This window comes from Culex pipiens, chromosome 1 (assembly GCF_016801865.2).
Source record: "Culex pipiens pallens isolate TS chromosome 1, TS_CPP_V2, whole genome shotgun sequence".
Lineage (NCBI taxonomy): Eukaryota > Metazoa > Arthropoda > Insecta > Diptera > Culicidae > Culex > Culex pipiens.
In genome coordinates this window covers 21,746,888-21,773,655 of record NC_068937.1, presented here as the reverse complement: position 1 = coordinate 21,773,655, position 26,768 = coordinate 21,746,888, and the positions used below count along the sequence as shown (strand labels likewise).

Genomic DNA, 26,768 nt, shown 5'->3' with positions numbered 1-26,768 from the left:
TCTGCAACATTGTGATTGTTTTGGTCCAGTCGTGGCGGCGAGCAAATTTATTAATTTTCCCACGACGACGACGACGGCGCAGACTTGGGGCAAAACTCCTCGTCGTCACTGTCTGTCTGGCGACGACTGCGTCACCGACTTGGGGTTTGTGAGTGTGAGCGTCTGTACTGATGATGGATAACACCGATAATGGCGCTCACAATTGCACAGTGAAAAAAACGTAATATTACATCTTGGAATGAGTTTATCTTTAATGTCAGAAAAATATGTAATTTTACATGTGAAAATGTGTAAATATACCAGTTTTTGATTTAATAACATTTTTCAAAATTTATTGGCGTAATATTACATGATTCAACTGGTAAAATTTACAAACATTCAAATTTACACATTTTTTACTGTGCACGTAACGGTTTTCAGTCTGCCTCAGAAAAAAAAGTTGGTGTGAGTAAGTGCTGCTGCAAGTGTTGATTTGCTTCATTATTATCATTACACCGTACCAACACCACATAGAAATGTGCTCAACGTACTTTCAGTGGTATTGGTGGTGATTTAGCCCTGAAGAAATGTACTCACTTTTTTCCGCATAGTAAAAATAGTTCAACTTAGCGCCAATCGTGGAGCCACCAAACCCAAAAAGCAAGAGAAAAAAAACTAACCTCAAACTCTTTGATTGTGTTAGTTGTGGTGAGTCACTTCAAACCCCAGAATGACAACCAGACCTAAACCTAAACTACGCGAATTGCATCGTGATCCGCAGAAAGAGAGACACGAACAAAAAAAAACGTGTTTGTGTTTTGATACGACACGTTTCGTCATGTCTTCGGTTTGGCTCTTATCTCGATGCGGAGGGCAAAAAAAGAGGCTCTTTTTAGTTTTGTTGTTTTCTTCGAATTAAATGCGGAATGAGACGAATCAGATGATGAGGAAAATTTAACTTCTTCAGAATTTGATTGGTCTTGGGGACTGAATCATGCTACAGTTGATGAAATTATGTTAGGGATGTTGTGAAATTCAGTTTCACACTCGGTCTCAAGCAAGAGTTATTGTTCACAAAATTTAAGGAATTCTATCTAAATAAATGTGTAAAATTAAATGTTACATGATTCTTATGTAAAATTACACTTTTTTGACTCAATTTATTTTTCACTGCATATTTGTGTCAGCAAAGTGTAATTTAATAACAGAATTAAGGAATTGGATCTAAATAAATGTAAAAAATAAATTTTACTTGTTTTTTATGTGAAATTACACTTTTTTGACACAATTTATTTTTCAATGCATATTTTGTGTCAGAAATAGTGTAATTTAATATCAGATGATAATAAGGAAATGTTCATGTTCAAGTAAATTGGAAACTGTCAAAAATCATTCCAGGGTTAGTTTCAACGAAATCTGAAAAAAAAACAATCAGAAAAAAATTGTGTTAAAAAACATAGGTAATTTTAACTAAAGAACTGTGTAAAATTACATCAGTGAGCAGAAATTTATTTCGTTTTACACGGTAAAAGAATACAGGTATCGAAATTTCCATTTTTTAAATTTATTTACACTTTTTCTCCATAAATTGGATGTAAAATTATATCGAAAAGGATGTAATATTCAACCATTGTATTTTTAACCTTGGAATATTTTTTTTTCACTATTATGTTTTATTTGAATGTTCGTCAAAAATATTGGTAAATTACATAAAAGTTGAGGAAAATTTTAACCTTACAGATTTACACCTTTTTAACAGTTTAAGGACAGTTGAATGTCAGTTTTCGAAAAATGTTTTTAACTGTTAACAGAATATAAATAGAGAGTACTGAAAACAAACACTTTTTTCCATAGCTTTTTTTTGTTTAATTTTTTTGCAAATTTCTATCTTGTGAAGGGATTTTCTAGTCGCTTTGTTATTTTTGGCAAAACGGGAGTCAAATTATATGTTTTGAGTTCTTTTCATTTTTATCAAAAAAGAACGGATAATAATTAGGGTAAAACATTTATTGAGAGAAAATAAAAAATAATAAAAAACATGGTGAAATTATACCTGGCAATGATTACATCTTTTATGTCGTATAAAATATGTAAATTAACATCTTAAAATTTGTAATTTTACATGTATTAAAATATCAAATTTTGCCCCTTCTAAATGTTAGGGACATTTCTCGGATAAGTTTCCAAAAGGACGCATATGCCACGTAACGTGACAGAGTCAATTTTCGATCGGTGTTCGATCTATTTAAAACCCAAATTAAAAAATGCTTGAGATTGTGCAACTTTACATTAAACAATTACAATTAAACAGATGTAAAATTATACGGTTGAATATTACCCTTTTTATGATGTAATTTTGCCTTGATTTCAGTGGAAAAAAATAAGTTACACAATATAAACAGTGAAAATAGACATAAATAATTACAATTACCACCTTCCAAATTTACATTTTTTTTTTTATTCTGTACGCGTCCTTGAAGTGCTAGCATCTAAAAAATAATTAAATCTAGTTTACTTTCATAGAATCGTGCAAATAAGTGTTTTTAATTAATATTGTTGGTATTAAGGCGAAAGGTCGAGCCATGGAAAATTGAATTGAGTTGGAATCCTTGATGGAAAAAATATAGGAAGACGAAGAAAACGAAACACGTACTGCAACGCCAGTAATGACATATACAAGCAGGAAATTCAATCTGGGTTTCCTTCGCTACCGCAACAGCGGAACCACTTCCGGCGTGTTTTTGAAAACTTTTTTTAAAGGTCTGTGTGAGTGTGAGTTAGATGGCAACAGATAAGTACAATTGTCGTTTTTCATTTCTCAAAACTTATCAGTTTTAGGAGGAAATAAAATTTATACATTTTGTAGTACATTTTCATTATTTTTTTAAGTTTTTGTAAGGCAAAAAGTGTAAATACGGCAAGTTGGAAATTTTAAACTGTAAATTTACATTCATTTCATGTAATTTTACGTAGATCATTTTGTAAAAAAAAACTCAACTTATATCAAAAGATAAAACCAATTCGATCTCACTGATGTAAATTAACACGGTTTCTGATGTAAAATTTAACATATTCTGACGAATTACTGTCTGTTTGAATGTTCCTTCTTTTCAAAGTAATTTTACCCAAATTAACGTGTAATAATGTGAAATTATTTTACACATTTGCTTGACACAAAATAAATGTTACAAAAGAAAGTGATGAATTTGTCATTATTTTCTATGTAATTTTACTTTTTTACACATTAGCCTATATAACTTTACTTCAGAAACCGTGTAAAATTACACAAACGAAAATTTATTCTAATTCATTTGATACAAATTTGTTCATAATATTTCTATGATTTTTTTAAAACTGTAAAATAATAAAAAATATAAAATACATAAATTAATATTGACTAAATTTTTCTTTCATTTTAAGAAAGAAAAACACATTAAACAAAATTTTTGCTGTCAACCAAGCAAGAGTTCTTTTTCACTGCAATTGTGTGTCGACCGACCTCAAGGGTGAAGCTTTTCCCACAATGAGTGCGTGCCACAGCTCACGTAGCGCCATCAGCCAGCTAAAGTATAGAAAACACGTTTACTAGAGTAACGGGAAATATGATTTCTTCTTTTCAATAATTGGGTTTGATTCATCGTTGAAATTTGGTTGCATGTTTAGTGGGAATTGAGAAATGATGTTATTTACTAATCTTTATTTTTTCTTTAATGAAACACTAAAAAATTTCGAACATAACATTCCTAGAATGTTCTGTCTAGTTTGATGAAATTACTTTTTGGAAAATTTCTCAAATAGTAAAATATAGCGAGTTCAATTTAGATTAAAAAAAATAATTTTACATAAATTAATGTGTAAAAATATATATTTTTTAAGAAAAACATGAAAATTTAGATTTGCTTTTGTAATTGACCCCTGATGTTAAACTAAACTTTTCTGACAAAAAAAATCATTTTGAAAGATGTAAAAGATGAAACATGTAATTTTACATCAGAAACTGATTCAAATTACATTTTTTATGTAATCTATATTACTAAACGTTAGTTTGGGTAAAATTACATAACAAATGTAGGTAAATTTACTCCTTCAAATTTTCATCTCATAAATTAATTTATTTTTTTTACTTTGTAATTCATGTAAAATTACATGGGAAAAAGTGTATTTTCCCTGAATTTAAACACGCCAAATGTTTTAGTTCTTATATTACTATGAACCGTTTAAAATAATCTCTCCTCTTCTAAATAAGCTGAAATCTTCAGAGCATTCAGTAATTTGACAACAAGGTTCGTTTCCAATGCCAATGTTCAACCCACTCCTCATTCAATAACTTTCATCACACACACACCCTCGACGAACCTCGAGACTCTCCCAGGTTCGGTTCTATTTGCAGTCTCAAAGTATTGATTCCCCATCGACGACGCAACGCAACTAAACAAACAAGTAATAATGCCCAGCAAAGAAGGGGCTTGACTTGAGTTGGAGAAGGAAAAAGGTCGTCACGAGCAACTAAAAAAAAAGATGTTCACTAAGAACACTGACTTCAAAGTGTTGGTCGTGCCCACAAATTACAACAACAAAAAAAGAAGAAAAAACCAAAACAACAACAACACTTTGACAGTTCACGTCGAAGAGTGAGAGGAGTTTGAGCGAAGAGAAGAAAAAGACAAAAAAAAAAAAATGTCGGAGATCTGATAGTTTGATTTTTGCCCGTTTTCGTTTCGCTTTTCATTCGTGTTGACTGGCTGCACAATATGTCAATCTGGCGGAGTTGCACTTAAAATTGTGGGTCGTCCCTAATTTTTTTTTCTGTTTAAAAATGCGTTTGATTGAAATTTTGAATAATTTTACAAAAAAAAAGTTACCGGATTTTTTTATCTTGATAAAAAATACAAGTTATTAAGTTATTTATAATAAAAATCTTCTCAAAAAATTTCCCTACAAAAAAATTACAAAAACATCGACGTTCAGAGATTTTTTTCAAAAGAAAGTTTTAAAATAATTTAAAAATATAAATTTCTCAAGGTGGTATTCCACTGCAGGAATCGTTGTTTGCAAACTCATCCAAAACATAGTTCATCTAGTTTTCGAGTTTGTGTTTTTTCTATTTAACAAAAAACTGTTTTGACAAGATTGCAAACAACTTTTCCCGCAGTGGAATATCTCCTTGAGAAAATCATTTTTCAAAATTATTTTAAAGCTTTTTTTTGTTAAAAAAATGAAATAAAATAAATCTCTAAACGTCTGGTTTTTTTTATAGATTTTTTTTACCAAAAACTAACATTTTCTTGAGTTATTTCGTAATTTACGAACGACCCCCTTTTAAGCCTGGATTCCGCGCCAAAGAGATCGCGACTTATGTAAAGGAGCAAAAAAAAAAAGAGTGCCATTCAAAAGCTGGGCCCCCCGGCCCAGACCAAACCAGGGGCCCTGACGCAGACAAGGGAGGGGAAAACGTCGGAGTCGTGACGTAAGGCTGACCTATATATTTTGGGTCGTGTGTGTCGTCGTCCGAGGGCCTGCCTTCTCTGGCTCTCTTTCGAGTCTTTCTGCATAGATATCAAACTAAAGTGAAGTGAAAGGAACGTGGTTTGGGTTGTGAGGGGAGGTTTTTTTTTAATCCTTGGTAAAAATTAATGTTGATTGAAAAGGGGTTTGGAACGTTTTTTTTTATTTTCAGTGTTGCCAGATAATTTAAGTTTTTTGTCCCATTTGAATGATTCTTCTAGTATCAATACAATGATTCTATTTATATTGTTCCAAAAGTAATTTTCATTAAAAATCTACGCCAGTCAACCACTAAAAGTTCTGTAAATTTTACTTGAGTACTCAAAACTTTAAGCAGGGTTGCCAGAAAGTCAAATTGTATTTCTCATCGGGAAAGTATAATAACTACTGTTACGAAGAAGTTTTTCACGACAAATTCAAAAACAATTTTTATAATTTTGATCTCAAATTTGTAAAAGTCGTGAAAATTTCAGTTAAGTAGTAACAACTCTAGGCAGTGTTGGCAGAAATAAAAAAAAAACAAACTTATTATAATGTTCTAAACAGTTCTGAAAGTAATTTTCATCTATGTGTTTGACTTCTAGTCTTAAAAAGTTTTGTAATTTATCCTTAAGTACTTATGACTTTGGGCAGGGCTGCCAGATTTCCAAATTGTGTGGCTCTTTGGAAAAATCTTACTATCAAATCTCATAACATTTCATAAAAAAAAACCGTATATCCTCGAAAAATTGTCACTCAAGTACTCATAGTATAAGACAGGGTTGCCAGAACTTAAAAATATTTGTCTCATTGAAAAAGTATTTAAAATAACTTTACAATAATGTTCATTTAGACAAGATAGTTCCATAAATTGGAAGTGTTTTTTTTAAAAAGGTTCTATAAACTATTATCTTTCATATGTTTATAGAACCTACTCAAAGAAAAATCTCTGGTATTGTACTTCCATTATTTATTTTGAAATTTTAAACTGAGGATTTTAATTCATTCATCATTTTGCAAATTCCTTTCCAAATTTTCAGTTGACCAAAAAAATCTCAACAAGAGCAAAGCAAAAATATACTTTCAAACACGATCTCTCGAGGTCAGACTCGGATGAATCTGTCTGTGCGATGTGCAAATTGAGCGGCTCAATCTCTGCTGATGGGTAATGTGTGCCGTCAGTCAGTGTAATCATTAACCCAACTTTGAGTTGCAAACAAAAAAAGCGCGTTTTTGTTTGGACGGAATTGGGTCGGAATGGTGCGTGTGTGTGTGTGTGCATTGGAAATGAACCTTGATTTATTGTTTAGGGTCACGCAGAAAAATAAGGCATTTTTGGATCAACAAAAGATTTTTGTTGAATCAACGCCAAACGTTACTTTTTCAAAACAGCACTTTTTCAAAACAGCAAAAGATTTTTGTGGAATTGAAAAAATCAAGGTCTGTTTCAACGCAAAATCGGCGTTGATTATATTCAACAAAATTTTTGTTGAATCAAACCTCGTACAGGCTGATTCTACAAAATATTTTTTCTGCGTGGTGAAAATAGCGTCTGGAGCTGAAATTATGTTTTCAGTACACGGTAAAAAACATCTTGATAAAATTACATCTGAGAATGTTGAGAGATTGCCTGCCCAAAACAAAAATTTGTAAATTTACATGTTTTTGTGTGTAATTTTTCTTGTTCTGCTTGAACTGATGTAAAATTTCATCAAAAATATGTTAACATGTTTTTTCTGTGTACTTACATGAAATTGGAAACAAACCTTTTCTAGATTTTTGTGAAACTTCGTTTTAAAAGGAAATTTTGAGCACTTATCTCGAATACTTAATTTCAAATCAAATTTTATTTGAAAAATACTTTGAAATTTGACAAAAAAAAGGATGTAATCGCACTTCCTAATTTTTTGAGCGAAAAATTATAATAATTTTAGAATGCTTCGAGCAAACCCTCCATTTTCTGTTTTCTTTTTTCTTACACAATCCTAAATAAAAAAATTATTGATGGTTCTTAAATCATGGTAATATTACATTTGGGAGTAGGTACCTCCTCATGTCACAAAAAGTGTGTAATTTTACCTCTAAAAATGTGTAAATTTACCACTATTCCCTTGACTACACAGAAAAAATGATTGATTTTACCCCAGAAAATGATGAATTTTACATTTTTACACATTTTTTATGTAATATTACTCAAAAAAGAGGTAACCTTCCAACCTACCAAATTTTCAACATTCCAAAATTAAACTTTTTTTCTGTGTACACAGCTAAAAAATTAGTAATCCAGCTGCGTGTAAAAGGCCTGGGTGTAAAATAAATATTGCATTATTTTATGCAATTTTATGTAATTTTACACACTGAAATATGTAGCCCGTCACTATGGGAAACCTACTTGACCGAAATGTCAAGCTCATATATGTGTTTATCCATACAACTTTTCATCGGTCTGATGGCCGAGTGGGCTAAGGCGCCAGTCCTTACTGTTGGTGCTGGGTTTGAATCCCGTCGGTTGCAACTTTTTTTTTGTGTTTGCAAAAATTTTACATGCAGTGTGTGATATTAAGTGTTTATTTTGACGAACGTGATGTGCATGCTTTTGCATGCGATTTTACCATCGGATTTTTTGCTGTGTAGTCCAGTGTTTGGGCACTTTTTCCATCAAAATTTAGGTAATATTACATCATTAAAGAAGTAATATTACACCTTTCAAATTTACACAGTTCTTTACAGTGTTGGTGAAAATATTCCAGCGAAGATTTTTGCAAAGTATAACCAACTTAGAAACAAATTTTGGAAGGTTTCATTTAGCTTATTTGCACTAAAATAGAAGCGAAAATTTAATCTTTATATTTGAAGGTAAAGTTTTTACTCTTTTTATGTAATTGCATGTTAATTTATGCTGGAAAGTGAAATGACACATAAAAAGATGTAAGGTAGATAATTTACATCGACATGTAAAATTTACATGAGAAGATTGTTCTATTTCACTTCATTGACAGTGAAATTTGTCATGATTTATTGTAAATTTGTAAATTTACATGTTTTAAAATGGGATTCCACACACTAAAAAAATCGTAGGAATTTTACATCTGGAAATTTGGACATATTTGGAGTCTTGAAAACTGTGAAATATTGCCTTTTAAAATTTGTAAATTTACATCTTTCAATGTAAATACACATCTTCCTACACGTTAATTAAGGTAGAATCACATTGAAAAAGAAGTAATATTCTACGATCAAATTTTGAACCTTCCAACATTAATATTTATCGAACCATTTCAAACATGGATCGTCATATTGATCCAAATCAAAATATTCTTAACTACATAGTGAAAAATTGTGTAAATTTGGAAGATGTAATTTTGGAAGTTTGAATATTACCTCTTTTATGATGTAATTTTACCTCAATTTAGACTGAAAATGAGACATTACACCAGAATAGTGATAAAATTACACATTTTTTCTGACATAAAAGATGTACCCCTTTCCAGATGTAATATTACCATGATTTTTTTTCTGTGTAATATATAATTTTCGTTTAGTCCTAAAAATCATTTTCTCAGCATTGCGTCAGGAAATAAACAAATATTACCTGTTAAAATGTGTATTTTTTATCTTTTTATGTGTAACTGCTCTTTCCTCGCATAAATTTAGGTAAAATTACATCCACAATCATGCAATATTACGCAATCAAATATTCAACCTTCTGAAATTATACTTTTTTGCTATGTTTGGTGCAGCTTAACATTTTTAAATTCAGAATACAGTTGCTATCATCAAAATTTTATTAATTCTGTAAGAAATTTCTGATGGAGACTTTTGAAATTGTGTTCAATTTGAAAGCAAACTTGGTGTTTTTTTTTTAAATTGAAGGCAAATTGCAACAAAATCTAAACTTCATCATAAAATTTCCGCTTTCCTTCTTCAAATTTAATTCTTTCCGCGCATCAGCTGCTCTACTCCCCCAAAAGTGCTGTCAGTTACTTGTGCTGCTCCTCTTCTTCGTTTTTTTCTCACAATCTTTTCGTTATACCACCGTTGTTGTTGTTTTGTCTGCTGCTATGTTGTGTGTGACCTAACTCTCTTCATAGCTCTTCGGCCGTTTTCACAGTTGGCTAGAAATTGAGGTCTAAGAGCATTTGTCTGTATTGGTGGTAACTTCGGAGGCCTTCTTCGATGTGGTGTTGGTGCCAGCTCTGCTTACACAACGGTGTTTTTGTTTCTCTCTCTCTCTCGCGCGCGCACCAAGTTTTCAAATCGATGCTGTCAGTTTAGTGGGTTGGTTGCTCGGAATCGGAGTTGTTGTTGTTGATTTATTAAGGGGGAGTTCTACAAAGTCAGTGTGTGGTGGCGGCGCCTGACAGCCGATTTTTTCCTCCACCTTGTTTACCTCTTTTCTCTTGGAGTTTTATTTTTCTCCTCCATTTCTCGAGCTTCAGGTTTCATATTTCAAAGCAACTGGTCGTCGTCGTTTTGCGTCTCGTCTCGTTAACAGTTCGACGGTGGATTCAGCTGACTTGCTGCTCTCCAGTCTGGGTCTGGGTCTGGGGGCTAGTTAAATTGTTGGTCGAATAGCCGCCAACTGACAGACACTGGTGCATGGTTTAGAGTTGCGAGCTCTAGACTGGAGATTTATTCAATTTTGCTGTTGTACACATTTTTGTCTGTAACATTGCGGATTGTTTTATTGTTTTTGAGCATGAAGAAAATTCGCTGTACAAATGGATAAATCGTGTCGTTATTTTGTTGACATGATTGTACTGAAAAGCGTTTTTTTTTTGCAATTTTAGCCACATTTACGTAAAAAATGTAAAATTACTTACCATAATGTGTATTATTACACATCCTTTTCTTACATGAATTCTATTAGTATTCCTTGATGCAATATTATCTCACACTTTTTTTTAAAACCACGCTAAATAATAAAAAATAAAAGATTGAAAAATTTATGGTTGCATGTATCCTCTTATTCTATGTAATTTTACCTCTATTTATGTAGAATAAGAAATATTACACATGAGAAGATGTGATTTTTATAGGCAACTTTACACAATTTTATGACAATAAAAAATCTGTCAACATTCCAAGATGTGATGTTACTATGATACCATCGTTTGTCTAAGACTTTCTCTAAATTTTCAAATATTGCCTTACGATTAATAAAATTTTCGTGTTTCAATTAAAAAAAATACTGTAATATTGCCTTTGTATATGTAATTTGATATATTTCACATAATTTAAGGTAAAATTACATCGAAAAAGAGGTAAAATTCAACCAGCTAATGTTTCAACCTTGCACAAACAAATCAACAATCACTGTGTTTTTTTCTTTATTTTAACCAAAAACACTTCTTTTTTTATAAAAAGAGTGTAAATTTGTAAAAAATTTGATCAGATTTATTTTTGCAACAGTTATGTATTTTCTTAGCTCTATTTCATATAATATTTCTAGCGTTTTGTATACTTTTTAAAAATATTGCTGATATATTTTAAGGAAATAAGGCGGCCGCAAATATTTTTTTAAAGCTTATTGAAAAATATTTGCAACGGCCTAACTAAAATAGCTAAAATATGCAGGTCCAAGCCTGAAAGAATTTTTAAAAATGTAATTGAAAGATTTTCGAAAATTTGAACGTTTTTGCCTTCCTCACTGAGGTAAGGCTATAATCCTGCTCTAAAAATGAACTTCGTATAAAAACGTGGTAGACCCACCTTCATGTATACATATCGACTCAGAATCGAAAACTGAACAAATGTCTGTGTGTATGTGTGTGTGTATGTATGTATGTGACCAACAAACTAGCTCATGTTTCTCGGCACTGGCTGAACCGATTTGACCCGAACTTGTTGCATTCGACTTGGTTTAGGGTCCCATAGATCGAGTTTTATACAGATTGAAGTTGTGCAAAACATTGAAGATCTGGAAACACTGTCTCGAGATATGGCCACTTAAGTGATATCGGCTTTCAAAAAGTACAGGAAGCCGGATCTAAAAAATAGATGAAACTTGTGTGAGGAAGGCTCCAACCACATAGGTGGATTTAGTTAGTTTTTTTTGTGTAAACTTGCCAAAACTTGCTGTTATCACTTTCAGCATGATTTACTTTTCACATGTTTGTCCCTCTGAATTTGCTTAAAAAACAAATAAAAAAATAATCTAAAAAAATATATATGTAGGGGAACTATACCCTTTTTCAGCCTATTTCTATTATCAGCCTATTAGCACTTTGATCATGAATTACAGCTTTCATAAAGTGTTTTTGACTGTTCCAAAGTAATAAATAGCTCAAATAAAAGTGAGCAAGCAACTCTTCATTGTTGATACATCTGAAAATGTTGATTTAATAGCGGAAAACGGCAAAAGTGATGAGAATTGGTCGAACGGCTTAGAGTGATTAAAATGGGTATATTTCCCCTATATTTTTTTAATTTTTTTTTAATTGAAAACAACTATAAAAAAAATCGATTTAAAAAAAATGGAAAATTTTGTAATGTTTTCAACAGCATCATTAAGACCTTGAACTGAACATATTTTTTGTTAAATCAATTTCAATTGATAAATTTATCTGACTGGAAAATTTGGATAATCGAAGCTTTTGCTTAACAAATCTCCACTATACAGTAAAAAAAACATTTGGAAAGTGTTAAATGACGATGCAATATTGCCTAAATTTATATTGTCAATTTAAAATCATCATAAAAAGAGGTAAAAATAACTTATTCGTGTAACGTGTACTATTACACACTTGCTAAGGTTAAATTACACAGAAAAAAATGATGGTAATGTTCATCAGGAAATGGTGACAGATTTTGCGTAAAAAATTATTGATTTTACCCCAGAAAATGATGAATTTTCATCAGTTTTTGATGAATAATCGTCAGGTTCACATTTACACATTTTTCTATGTAATATTACTCAAAAAGAAGTAATATTACCCAATTTTCAACATTCCAAAATTCAACGTTTTTTTCTGTGTACATTAGAAATTGGTACTTCTTTTCTGTTTTTTTTTTTGTGTCAGCAAAAAGGTCAACTACACAGTAAAAAATAGTGTAAATTTGGACGGTGTATAATTGGAAAGTTATGTTGTAATATTACCTCAATTTCGACTGGAAAAGTGACATTATCATGAAAATAAGGTTAACTTACACATTTTAAGGGGTGAAATTTGATTTTTTTTTCTGGCATGAAAAATGTACTTATTCACAGATGTATTATTATCATGATTTTGCTACTGTGTATGTAGATTTCAATTAAAAGTTGATAAAAAAAACTGTTTTCGAATTTTGGCACAAAAACTCACAATACAAAAAACGCAATAAATCACGCATATTTTTTTTAGGTAAAGGTTCGTTTCCAATGCGCGTTTTATTTCAACACGCTTAGCTTATTTCTTTTTCTGCATGACGAAATTTATTTTAAAAAAATACTATCTTTAAAATGAATTCATTGCAAAACATTCTAAAAAAATGTATCCTCAATTTTTCAATATTTTTTTGCTGTGTTTGAGGTCATTTTGAAAAATTTTTGCTTGACACAAAATTTTAGTTATCTTGTTATTTTTTTTTGATTATTTATGGGAATAATTCGATATGCATTTATCTTAAATCATCATAAAAAAGGTAAAAATACCTAGTACGTGTAACTTGTAATATTACACATTTGCTAAGGTTAAATTACATTACAAATGGGTCCATCTTTCCTGATCTTTTTTCTGTGTCAGCAAAAGGGTCAACTACACAGTTAAAAATAGTGTAAATTTGGAAGGTGTAAAATTGGAAACTTTCGACTGAAAAAGTGACAATTCAATGAAAATGAGGTAAATTTACACATTTTGAGGTGTAAAATTAGATTTTTTTTTCTGCCATGAAAGATGTACCCATTCAGAGATGCAATATTGCCATGATTTTTTTACTGTTTCTATTAAAAGTTGATAAAAAAAAATATTTTAAAATTTTGGCACAAAAACTCACAATAATAAAATGACATAAATCATGCAAAATATTTTTTGTTAAGATTCGTTTCCAACACGTGCTTCATTAGTTTTTCAGTTGCAACAAATTGCGTATAATATAACTCAAAAAACATGTAAATTTACATAGCACGTAGGGGAAATTCTCGTATCTTTGGCTGGTTAAGCTCTCACTCCTAACTCCATCCAATTTGCTGATTTTCACTATTTAAACAACTAATTTTGCAAAACTTATGATTGAAACTTGCTTGCTCACTTCTTATTCAGCTATTTATCACTCGATTTCAGTTGAAAACGCTTTTAATTAGCTTTGATTGAATGTCAAAGTTCTGACCTGCCAACATTAGAGGCACGCTGGAATTAGATGCTGTTCCCCTAGTGGTTGTTTCTTTTGTAAACTCACTCAATGTAATGTAAGCTTATCAGCAATTATTGGAAATTATTTCTACTGAATCTAATGTAAGTAGACATCGTTTATCATGATACCTTTTAGTACATGATAAATAATGTAAGTTTACAGAAGTATGTTTTTCTGTTAAGTTTGGGTATTTTTGAAGATTAAAAATAATTTTAAAAATTAATAATAAATTTCAAACTATTTTTAAAGCAGGAAAAGTTGTCTTTACTTGTTTTTGAGAATAAAAAAAAAACAAATCATTTCAAATCTTTTTAGAGGTTCGTTTCCAATGCCCTCAAGCCCTCACAAAGCAAACCCCCCGGTCATAAAACCGGTACGTGTTGGTGGTTGATGCCGCAATCTTCACACAAGAGAATCTTCCGGGTAAATTTACCTACTACGACTTCTTCTTCGTCGTCGTCGTCTTCTTTACCTAACCTCAAAACAAACCACGAGTCAGTTGGTGGTAGCTTTGTGTGTGTCTAATGATTTCAGTTTGAGGTGTTTGATTTCAATGGCTTACAAAGAAGTGAGTGAGATATTTCTAGGCCTTAGTTGTTGGTAGCTGCAGGTGGGGACCAGACCTGTCAAACAACGCATCGTCAGACAAGCGTAGGTCGATAAATCAATAAGAGGCTTTAGCTTTAAATTAGTTTTGTATAATTTTACCTTAGAAAATATGTAATTTTACCACATTTCTGGTGTAAAATCACTTTTCAGTCTAAATGGCGGTAAAATTACATCATAAAAGAGGAAATATTCAATCTTCCAAAACTACACCTTCCAAATTCACCTATTTTTTTACTGTGAAGATTTTTGAAAAATCTTGCTTCTTAGAGAGGCTTGCCTAACGTAACACAACTTCAGCTTGTGCAATTTCCTCTTCAGCTCCGCAATAGTGGTACAAAAATCAAAGAGAACTTCCCCCCTGCTCACTGTCGTAACAATCATCAAAGTGGCAGTCGTTCTTTGTCGTATGGGCGCATTGTTGATGTTGTTGTTTTGTGGATCCACCTCGAAGGTGGTGTAATGACAGCCATCTTCCGAAAGAATAGAAGGAAAAACCTCGTTGGTTGCGACTTGTTTGGAACGAGCACAGACAAACAGACGTAAATCTATTTTGCAATTCATGTATCAACAATTTAACGGTCAATTTGAATAATTGTGAAAACTCACCACACGGCAACTTGAAATTCACCACACCGCGAATTTTGAAGCGTTTGACAGTTGCTTGTGTAGTGCGCGCGCTCACAACTAGGTGGCTCTAGTGAGGATTGAATTATTTTCAACTGTAAACAATAAAAAACATAATTTTAAGAATTTTAACTTTATTTAATAATATTAACAAAATTACGAAAATTCTACATAATTTTAAACCGACTTTTATTGCAACAAAAAATCAAGCCTAAATCAAACCTAACCTCAAAACCGACCGCAGCGCTACGGTGGCTTCATAACGACATTGTCGTTCTTGTTGTTGTTGTTGCTACTTCTTGTTGGGGGAGCTAATTTTGAAATCCACCTTTGCGGAACGACCCCCACGCTTCTTCTTTGTGCACCACCACCGGCTGAGTTGTCGTGGGGTCGTGCACGTGTGTAGATTTATGCTAAGCGCGTGGAGCCCAACCTTGTCTCGTAAGAAAAAAAAAAAACGGAAAAAATGAAGAGTTTGAAGAAACTCTTGCATTGGAAAGGAACCTATTGCAATAAAATCATAAATTTACTTCGAGACATGTAAACGTTGATAATACTATCAAAAGTTTTAAATAAGTTTATAATTTTATACACTAGTAACAAACAAATTAAAAAATAAGTTTCATTGGAAACGAACCTACTGCTTAACAAGCAAAAATAAATCTGATTTAATTATAGCACTGCTGTCAGAACGACGCAAATCAAATCAGGCAAATCCATTTTTCCAAGCATTTCCTTTCCCTTTCTCTCACTCTTTCTTTCTTTCTCTGTGTCACAAGCCTTTTTATGCAATTGTCACCTTTGGTCGGAATTTGTGTAAAGACGTTCTTAGTGTGGTGGTGGTGGTGGTGGCGTTTATTTTTGTTTGATTTTCCACTTTGAAACTGCCGCCGCCACCTAGAGTGTTACTTATCTGTTCGAGAAGGAAAAAAAAACGTCAGAGATAAAAAAAAATACCAACAACAACAACAACAAAGAGTGGCACGCAACGTTTCTTCAAATAAACTCTTTTTTCTGCGTTTGAACCTCTGTGGAAGCGTTTGAGAGGAATTCAAACGAAACTAAACGCTGGCTGTCAGGAGGAGGTGTTAATTACTTCTCGCTAAATAGATTTTTTGAACTCTTCTTTTTAACTCGCTGACTGGATTTAACTCTTCTCTTTTTCTGAAGTTGTCAAAATTGCTTTTTATTTCGTTTTCAAAATAAAACAAGCATATGTTTTAGTTGAATATTACATCTTAATCGATGTAATTTTACCTCAACCTGGTGGCAATTTCCCACATAAATAATACACAGAAAAAAGGTGAATTTTGTAAGATTCATGGTCGAACGTTGCCACATTTTCGATGCAATTTTAACCTCAATATATGTGGCAAAAGTGAAATTACAAATCAAAATGTAAATTTACACATTTTCAGAGGTAATTTTTCACATTTTTGTAGACAAACACAGAGGTTTTTTTTTCGTAAAAATACAGTTATTAAGTTATTATTTTTTCTTCACAGCAGAAAATGTTGAAAATGTGAAGGATTTAAAATTGGAAAGAATAATATTACATCAATTTTGATTAAAATTGATGCATGTTTGGCACATGTTTTATGAAAACTTATCTAAATGTATGTGGGTCATTCCAGGTCAACTGAGTACACTTTTGGACTCGACCTTCACCGATTTGGACCAAACTTGGAGGGAACGTTTATCTATCGATAGTTAACAGAAATCCCAAGTTTGGTGCTGATTGGACCATTCTTCTATTTTTGGCACCGCCCTCTTTTTTGGCGATTTTCTAAAAAACTTTTTTTTCTTTTAATAATAACTTTGCAACTATTTGAGCAAAAGACTTTCTACAGGTAGCATTTTATAGAAAATTGTCCAAGGAATTCGATAAAAATAAAATTTCAACCCTTAAATGCCCACTAATACTATATTTTAACGTTTTAAGTATAAAAATTCAGTTTTGACCAATTGCTTATATTTTTATTTGTTTTATTTTATCACCATCGTGTTCCCCGGACAATTTTACATACCGTAAACCGGGGTGACTTTGATAGGATTCCAATTTGTTTTAAGAATATTTTCCAACAGGTAAGGGTTTTCTCAATATTATTATTTTTAAAACATGTACTGGGGTAGGCCACACAAAGTCCATGCACAATTTTGGAAAAAAAGTTTTTTCAATAGTGTTTAGAAAAATAGTTACGTTAAAAATTCTTAGTTTTAATTCCGGGGTGACTTTGATAGTCATAGTTTTTCTTGTTAAAATCATATTTAAGATGTTCAAACTTTATTTTTACGTTAAATGTACCATCACTAAAGTAGCTGATATAGTTTGTAAGAAAAAAATCAATGTTTATGTTAAGTTAACTAAGTTTATAAGCTTTTTCAACAAAATACATATAAATTTTAGGTAAAATTGTTAAAAAGTCGGAATTTTGCCTGAAATTTGTTAAAACTAGTTTTGTTTGTAAAATTATCGATTTATATTGCATTTTATACTGAATTCGAAGCACGAATCACAAGTTTTCACATTTTACATGAAATTTGTTATACTGAAATTGCCTATAAATTTGGTGATTTTTTTTAAATTATGTTTCAAAAATACATATTATTTATTATTTACAAACTTTTTTAACCTTCTCCTAGTGGAAAATTGTCCAAAGAATCCGAAAATGCATTCTGTTTTCCGATTAAAAATCATGTTCATTGAGAAAATCATGACACTTAGAGAAGTTTAAAATAATGACTTTCATCAACATTTTCTTAACTATAGTTAACTAACTTTTTAAACTTGTCAACATTTTATGAAAAGTTCTTCTTGAGGTACTTTGAACACTTCTCTATCACGGTCAGTATGTTTCTAAACCATTCCTTACGTATTTTAATTGTACTCTTCATTTTGCGGAAAAATCGCAAACCTATCAAAGTCACCCCGGCTATCAAAGTCACCCCGTTTTACGGTAATAATCAATGTAGACTTCAAACTTCAAGTCACCCCGTTTTACGGTAATAATCAATGTAGACTTCAAACTAAAATGAACTATTGACGAGATACAGCGATTTTACTGAAAAAAGTTTGATTTTGCGCAGCACTCGGAAGTTCAATGTAGACTTCAAACTAAAATGCAACAAACAGGAATGAATCTCGCATAATTCGGTTTTTATATGTGAGAAACTTATTTCGGATTTGAATTCATTGGACAGAGTGCAGTGCAAAATCAAACTTTTTTCAGTAAAATCACTGTATCTCGCCAATAGCTCATTTTAGTTTGAAGTCTACATTGAAGGTGATAAAATAAAACAAATAAAAATATAAGCAATTGGTCAACACTGAATTTTTATACTTAAAACGTTAAAATATAATATAAGTGGGCATTAAAGGGTTAAAATTTTATTTTTATCGAATTCCTTGGACAATTTTCTATAAAATGCAACCTGTTGAAAGTATTTTGCTCAAATAGTTGCAAAGTTATTATTAAAAGAAAAAAAAGTTTTTTAGAAAATCGCCAAAAAAGAGGGCGGTGCCAAAAATAGAGGGATGGTCTAATCAGCACCAAACTTGGGATTTCTGTTAACTATCGATAGATGAACGTTCCCTCCAAGTTTGGTCCAAGTCGGTGGAGGTCAAGTCCAAAAGTGTACTCAGTTGACCTGGAATGACCCATGTGTAGAAAAGTTATATAACATTGAAAAAGCTAAACTTTCAGCCTAAGGTTTTTGATGTAACATTACACGTTTTCACTGTAACAAAATCTTTCATGAATGATTTCGAGTTTGAAAAAACTTGTAATTATGCATCAAAAAATTATGACAGTTACATGAAATTTTGTCTTTTTGTGTTTCATTGAATTTTCAAAACTAAAATTTCGATAAAATTAATTGAAAAAGGAGAGGGGTATTTGTTTTGAAATTGAATTTTACTGTATTTTGAACTTAATATTTAGTGTTTCGCAATAAATCTATTTTTTTGAATTCTGATTTTTTTTTTATAACAATTGCTGATTTTACGTCAGGTTCGTTTCCAATTCGGCTAAGATTTAAAAAAACTAAACAAGAAACGCACTGTCTTATTTTTTTAGGGAACGTCTATAAACAAAGTAACGCATAAGATTACAACAAAAATGCTATAGAATTATTTTTTTGGACATAAATTTCATCGTAAAAAAATGTGTGGGTGTAAAATGATAGATTTTTCATGTTGAAAAAAAAAATATGTTTTTGGGAAGACTTATTTGCGATAAAATTGCACTTTTTCCTCTAAAAACTTGTTATTTACAGATTTTCATCGCATTTTTTAAAGTAAACTGAATTGAAAGCGATGTTTAAGAGAATGTCCAAAAACAAAATCACACCTTACATATTTTTTGTCTTTTTAAATGTGAAGCTAGAAAAAAAAATCTAAAATAGACTCTATTTGTTTTTGGCTTACCGAAGAATTTAAACTGTACGCAATATTACAATTTTCTTGTGTAATTTTTACATGGAATTATGAGAAAAAGTTCAATTACTCTGAAAAAAGATGAAGGGTTGCATGTTTTTGACGTACCTCACAGAAAGAAAGTACTATGTTGAATAATGTAAATTTAGGTGATTGTTGCATGTAACTTTACATAAAATCATATGGATTTTGCACCATAATTTTTTTTTTTGTGAAACACACAGTAAAAAAAATGATGGTAATATTACACAGAAAAAAAAAATCATGGTAAACATCTGGAAAGGGGTACATCTTTTAGGTCAGAAAAAATGTGTAATTTTACCGCTTGTCTGTTGTAATGTCACTTGTTCAGTCTAAATTCAGAAAAAAAAAGTGTAATTTGTGTGTTGATTATTGTATCAATTTGGCAGATTAAATGTTAGAAGGTTTTTTACCTATTTTATGATGTAATTTTACATCAGTTTGGACTGAAAAAGAGCCATAACATCGCAAAAGTGGTAAATTTACATATTTTTCGAGGAAAAATCATACATTTTTTCTGACCTAAAAGATGTACCCATTCCCAGATGTAATATAACAATAATATTTGTTTTTACTTCAAATTTAGCTCTCTAAAAACAGTACTTTAACACCCAATTTTTATTTATAGAAACATTCCTAAACCCCTGTTTTAAGACGGTTCCAAAAACAACAAGCAAGCAAAAAATTGAAACTTTATTTATTGAACCTTTTTTTAAATAATTAAAATTCAAGTTTGTAGAAAAAAAATCTGTAAAATATTCATTTTATCCTTGCTGATGTTATTTTTTATGATAATAACCTGGAATTCATTGTGCTATTTGACCGATTTTCATCGTAATTGTGGTTATGGTTTTCGGCTTTTTCATACTCATTTTTTTAGCTAGTAAAAGCAAGTATTTGTCCCTTCTCTTTAACCTGAAGAAGACCGAAAAGTCAGTTGAAACGTCGAAGTAACAGTAAATGCGAGTTTTTATTTGGTTAAATTTTGAGGTATAAAATTACTCTTTTTTCTATGCAACCAGTACATATTTGAAGATGTTATGTTTCCAAAAATTACTTAATTTAAATAGAAAAAATATAAATACGATTTTCAGGGGGCGTCCAGAAACAACGTAATTTTTCAAATATTTTACTTTTTTCGGTTTAGTTGGTAAACTCTGAAAAATTGCTGATAAAATGTAAAGGTTTTTTATTTAACGAAACTTGATTCGTTTTTAAAACCGACCTGGAAACTCGGATAAAGGCATCAAATCCGGTCAATCGGGAACCGGTTCCACGAGTAACCTGCCCAATTTGACCGATTTAAATTAAAACATGCCTTGTTGCATATCAAACTTCGTGAAATTAAACGCTTTGACCATTTTTTTTGGGTCATGAAACCTTCTAATGGTCCAATCTGGCCACTCCGGAACCGATTCCCGGAGTTTCCAGTTGGAGGTCATCAAATGAATGTTCCGGAAACCTTATCATGCGGCATATCAAACTTCATGAAATTTAATGCTTTGGACATATAAGCCACTTTCGAGATCCTTTTTACCAATTTAGACGACCACTCTGGAACCGGTTCCCGCCGTTCCGGAGGAGGTCATTGCATAAAATTTCTACCAACCTCATCGTGCGACATGTCAAACTTCATGAAATTGAACGATAAGAATCTTAAAGATTGTGTGGATATCTTACGGCCTAATGTGGTCCCTTCGGAACCGGTTCCCGGTGTTCCGTTGGCGGTCATTACATGCAAGTTTGAGAAACCTCATCGTGCGACGTGTCAAACATCATGAAATTAAACGATAAGACTCTTAAAGATCGTGTGGACATCCGACGGCATATGGTGGCCAGTCCGGAACCGGTTCCCGGTGTTCCGATGCCGGACAGAGCACAACCTTTTTGAGTAAACCCTATCGTGTTGCATGTCAAACTTCGTGAAATTTAACGCTCTTACCATTTCCGGTCATGAAGGGTTCCAATGGTCTAAATTTGACCACTTCGGAATCGGTTCCCGGTGTTCCGTTGGCGGTCATTACCTAAAAATTCTACAAACCTTATCGAGTGACATGTCAAACTTCATGAAATCGTACGATATGACTTTTGAAGGGCATGTGGACATCTTAAGGTCTAATGTGGCCAATCCGGAACCGGTTCCCGGTGTTCCGTTGGCGGTCATTACATGCAAGTTTAAGAAACCTTATCGTGCGACATGTCAATCTTTATGAAATTCAACGCTGAAGCTCTTGGCGGTTATAAGGATTTATAAGTGGCCACTCCGGAACCGGTTCCCGGTGTTCCGATGATGGCCCTTACATACAACTTTTAAAAACTCCATCATGTGACGTGTCAAAATTCATGAAATTTTATGCTGATGTTTTTGTAGGTTATATTGACTTCTAAGTGGCCAATCCGGAACCGGTTTCCGGTGTTCCGTTGGCGGTCACTACATGCAAGTTTAAGAAACCTTATCGTGCGACATGTCAAACTTCATGAAATTTAACGCTGATTCTTTTTTAGGTTATTCGGACTTCTAGGTGGCCACTCCGGAATCGGTTCCGGGTGTTTCGACGGGGGATTTTCTTAAAAATATTTGATTTTGATCAAATTTCTAACTTTTTTTTTCTTTGTTCTCTCATTTTTCCAGAATCCTATTCCGCACGCTGAACCACCAGTACGACTACACCTTTGACTGGACGATGCTGAAGCAGCGAGGGATCCTGAAGGGTGGCACCAACGCGCTGCCGCACGCGGCCGGCGAGGGCGGCGCCCGCGAGGAGCGGCGCGATAAGGATAAGCAACCGACGGAAACTGAGAAATAGAAATTTTAAAATTCTTTTTTTTTATGTATAAAATATATAATATTACCGTATGAAAAAACTGAGTAAACTTAAACAATACAAAAAAGGAGAGAAGCGGCGCGAAAAGCAAGAAGAAGAAACGTGGAAATTGAAGGAGTAGGGTGGAGTAACACACACACACACAAACAAGCTAAGCGCGGCCCGACACAGTTTGCGATGAGTGATTGAGAGAGAGAGCGCGCGCGAACGAGAGAGGGAAGAGAAAACGATGATAAGTTTTGTGAAGGTGGGCGCGGTTGGGAGAGCAAGAGAGAGAGAAAAAGAACGAGAGAGCAGCTTAAAGCGAATTACGAGAGAAAGGAGATCAGAACAGAGAAATACACGAAAACACACACACACATTTGTAGGAGATGGAGAACAAAACGAGTGACGATGTGAGAGAACAATGAATTAATAAAGAGAGAGAGTTGAAGAAGAAAAAGAGGTGGAAACAAAACATTAGCAAACTCTAACTTTAATTAAACAAAAAAAAACAACAACAACAACAAAAGTATGTAAAATTAAATATAATTATTAGTAATTTAAATATTGATTGGAAGTAGGACGAGGCGAAGAAGGAGGCAGAAACAAAGCAAAGCAAACAAAACAAAAAAAACCCGAACGCCGTTTTTTCTAGAGCAAAAAATAATAAAAGTGAAAGGTAAAAAATATACAGAATAAGAGAAAGCGTTAAGAGATGAGAGATTTTCCGCTCACACGCGAGAGAGGGAGAGTGGCGAGCCAAACGAAAAAAAAAACAAAATGGCGGACGAAAAAAAAACAACAGAACTGCAAATGAACAAACTTCCTCTCCACGTCTGCCGTTCGCGCGCTTGGTCGATGAGGCATCTTTCGTTTGGTCGCTCTCGCGCTCCGTGTGAGCCGCTCATCTCACCAATACTACTACAATTACACTGGATTCACTCTCACACAGAAACACACAAGCCCACACACTATTACTAATATTAAAAATTGAGAGACAAGCAGCAAAACTCACCAATACAAACAAAACTCCATTTCTTTGTCGCGTCGTGATTGTTCGCCCCTTTTTCACCACACACACTCACAAACACATGCTAAACAAACAAACAAAAAATTCATCTCATTCTCATCGTCATTTTCATTCACAAAAGAAGAAAACAAAACAAAGCGATTATCAACAACAAAGTGGACAACTCTATTATTAAAAACAAAACAAACAAATAACTATTATGCGTAACAAACGTAAGCAAACATTGAGCGAAAGAGACGAAGAGAAGCAACCAATAAAAAGCAAACAACAAAAACAAAACAACCAGCAAGTGTTTGTCTAATGTTTTCGTTTTCCAATTTCCTAGTTTTTAGTTTGAAATCACTCATTTTTTAAAGGTTAAACAAAAGAGAGAGAGAGAGAGAGGAAGCAAGCAACAGCAACAAGCAACTCTTGTTTTCTTTTTCTTGTCTGAGAAATCTAAGCGCGAAACGGACGCGAGAACAATAACAGCCAACAAAAGAAAATGCAAAACAGACAAACAGCAAGAGAGAAAAAAAAACATAAACAAATGAAACAAAAAAATAGGAAAAAAAACAACTAAATAAATAAGAAACAACAACAAACAAAAAAAGAGCGTTGGGAAGCTTCTCAAAAGGCACACACACACACACCTAGGACTAGGACACGATGGTTGACGAAGAGGAGGAAGATTGGACGGACGAAGATGACGGGAAGACAAGAAGACGACGACGACGACGTGATGAGCGCGCGCGTGCGATGAGAGCGATCAATAAAATTGAATAAAAATGCTATTATATTAGAAAAAAAAAACACTGTAAAAACTAATTGTTTGGCGTTTTTGAGCGTTTTTTGTGTTTTTTGAAAAGTTGAGAAATACCAACTACCTGTATCTGCAAACATGGACCAGGACATGAAACAGCTGTATCGCTCCAACGAAACGCGTAAGGTGTACAAGAAACTCAACCAATCCCGGAACGGCCTCAGGCCGCGAGCCGAAATGTGCCGGGATAAGTCAGGGTTAATCCTAACAATGAGGGAAGTTAAGGATGCCAACAAGAAGCTGAAGTTGAAGATGTGTCTTTTTGGCCCTGGTGAAATTTCCAGCCAAATCGGTGCAAATTTGGCAAAAAAATTAATCAGGGCCTTAGTTTGACCCAAAAAAACTAAACACTCGATTCTTTAAATGATTTAAAAAAAACCTTAAATTCAAAAATTAGAAAAATCTAAAATCTTTAAAATCGGAGAACTTTAAAGTTCAACAATTTTAAATTCAAAAAGCAGGAAATTAGAAAATTCTAAACCCATTATCTTAAAATTGAGAAGTTCTATAGTTCAGGAATACAGCTGCTAAAAATCTGAAATTCTTATGTAAAAATTGCAGCTTGCACAAAGTATCTTAAGGGGGTATTAGACTATCACAAACAAACGAACAATTTCGCACTTTTTCGTGTTTGACAGTTTGGCAAACTCGCTAACAAGGCAAAATGAATGCAGGCTGACGTTTCTGCAAACAAAAGCAGGCAAATAGTCAAAAAGTGCCATTTTGTATGTTTGCCGTAGTTTAATGCCTCCTTTACATGACAGCTCGTACCACGAAGCCATACTTTTTAAATGCCGGAAAAACAATCGGAATATCGGAAGGACGATAAATAACTCATTTTCAAAATCTTTCTTAAATTGACTTAATCCATCATTATCGTGTTAAATTTTCAATGCATTAACACTGATTTTTTTAAGTTTATTTATTACGTAATGTACTACTTATTTCAAAAAGTAATGAGTTTTAATGTGCTAGGGCATCTCCAGCGCTGGGATGCAAACCAAATTTGCACCCGACTCATGAATACCTATTATGCGTTGGTTCATGCCTAGAAATGCTAAAAGTATATTAAACTTTTTAATCCTATTGAAAGTTTTAAAGAATTTCATTTTCAGAAAATGTCGAAAGTTAAACCATTTGCTACCCGATTTGATTCCCACCAAATTTGCTCTCGAGTTTGCCCCCGAGTCTCCCACCGCGCGTAGCAAAGCAGGTATCAAATTTGATCTCAAGTTCATCTGTAGAAGAAAAATATGTGTCGGTACCTGTCGGGTACTCATTTTCTGATACCCGACAAGTACCGGCAAGCCGGGGGCAAAGTTTTGAATGCGTGTTTCGGAGATTTTTGTATGTCTGCTCTTGTGTATGATATCAAAAATACAAAAATTCTAAAATTTAAAAATTCAAAATTTCAAGGTTTCAAAAATTCTAAAGTTCTAAAATTCTAAAATTTTAAAATTCTAAAATTCTAAATTTCTAAAATTCTTAAATTCAAAAATTTAAAAGTTCAAAAATTCAAAATTCCAAAAGTTCTAAAATTTAAAAATTCAAAACTTCAAAAAGTCAAAAATTTGAAAATTTTAAAATTAAAAAATTCAATTATACAAAAATTTTAAAATAGCTTATTTTTTCTTTAAATTCAAAAAGTCTAAAATTCGAAAATTTTAAAATTCAAAAATACAAAAATTCTAAAATGGGTTCAAATACCTTAACTTTGGCTGATTTTTTTTTATAAATTGAAATAGCATTTTTTAATTTTTTGCAATTTTTTCAATCTTTTTAATTTTATTTTTATATTTTTCAAATGTTTTAATATTTTTTATTTTTTTTTAAATTTCTTTAAATTTGTTATTTTTTTTTAATTTAATTTTATTTTAGATTTGAATTCTGTGCAATTTTTTTTAATTTTTTATTTTTTTAAATGTTTTTAATTTTTTTTCTTTTTTTTTTAGATTTTTAAAATCTTGTCAATTTTTTGAATTTTTTTTAAATTTTTGTTTTTTTTTTTCAATTTCTTTTTTTTTGTTTTCTTTATTTTTTTTTTTAAATTTTGTAATTTTTAAAATTTGTTGCAATTTTTTTGTTAATTTTGTTTTTATTTTTTTTTATTTGTTTTTTTTTTTAATTTAAAATAATTAAAAAAACAAATTTTAAAAAAAATAGAAACAAAATTAACAAAATGTTTTATTTTAAAATATTTTTTTTTATTTTAAAATATTTTTTTTTATTTTTTTTCAATTTTTTATTTATTTTTATTTTTTTTTTTTTATTTTTTTAATTTCTTTAAATTTTTATTTTTTCAAACTTTAATTTTTTTTACATAAAAAACAATTTATTTATTTTTTTCGTGCATGATTCAGTTTTCCGTGCATCATTGCAGAATAGCGGGTAGCAAAGTGAAATCCCGAAGAACTGGGAGCAAATTTGCTACCGCGACAGGTACCGCGGTGGGGTTGACGTCGGGTGCAAATTTGATTTGCTTCGATGTTTGCTACCCGCGCTGGAGATGCACTTAAAGTAGGGACCTACATAGGGAAATGAAATGTTCTGGGAGAAATTCCAAACACTCAAAGTCATTCAAATTTAAGGTTGAAAAACTTGTAGTTTTTCTTTGGTGCTGGCACTTTTCTTGTACCGAACAAGCAC

General features: G+C 32.1%; 1 protein-coding gene across 3 annotated transcripts in view; it reads left to right on the top strand.

The window, feature by feature from the left end:
- The window catches only part of LOC120420228 (casein kinase I-like), a 50,004-nt gene extending 26,013 nt beyond the window's left edge, over positions 1-23,991 (top strand). For all 3 annotated transcript variants that reach the window (XM_039583217.2, XM_039583216.2, XM_052711671.1), the window contains one exon: positions 22,116-23,991. In XM_039583217.2, the coding sequence (XP_039439151.1) occupies positions 22,116-22,290 (175 nt within the window). In that variant the 3' untranslated portion in view covers positions 22,291-23,991. The remainder of the gene's footprint in view (positions 1-22,115) is intronic.
- Positions 23,992-26,768: the final 2,777 nt, after the last annotated feature.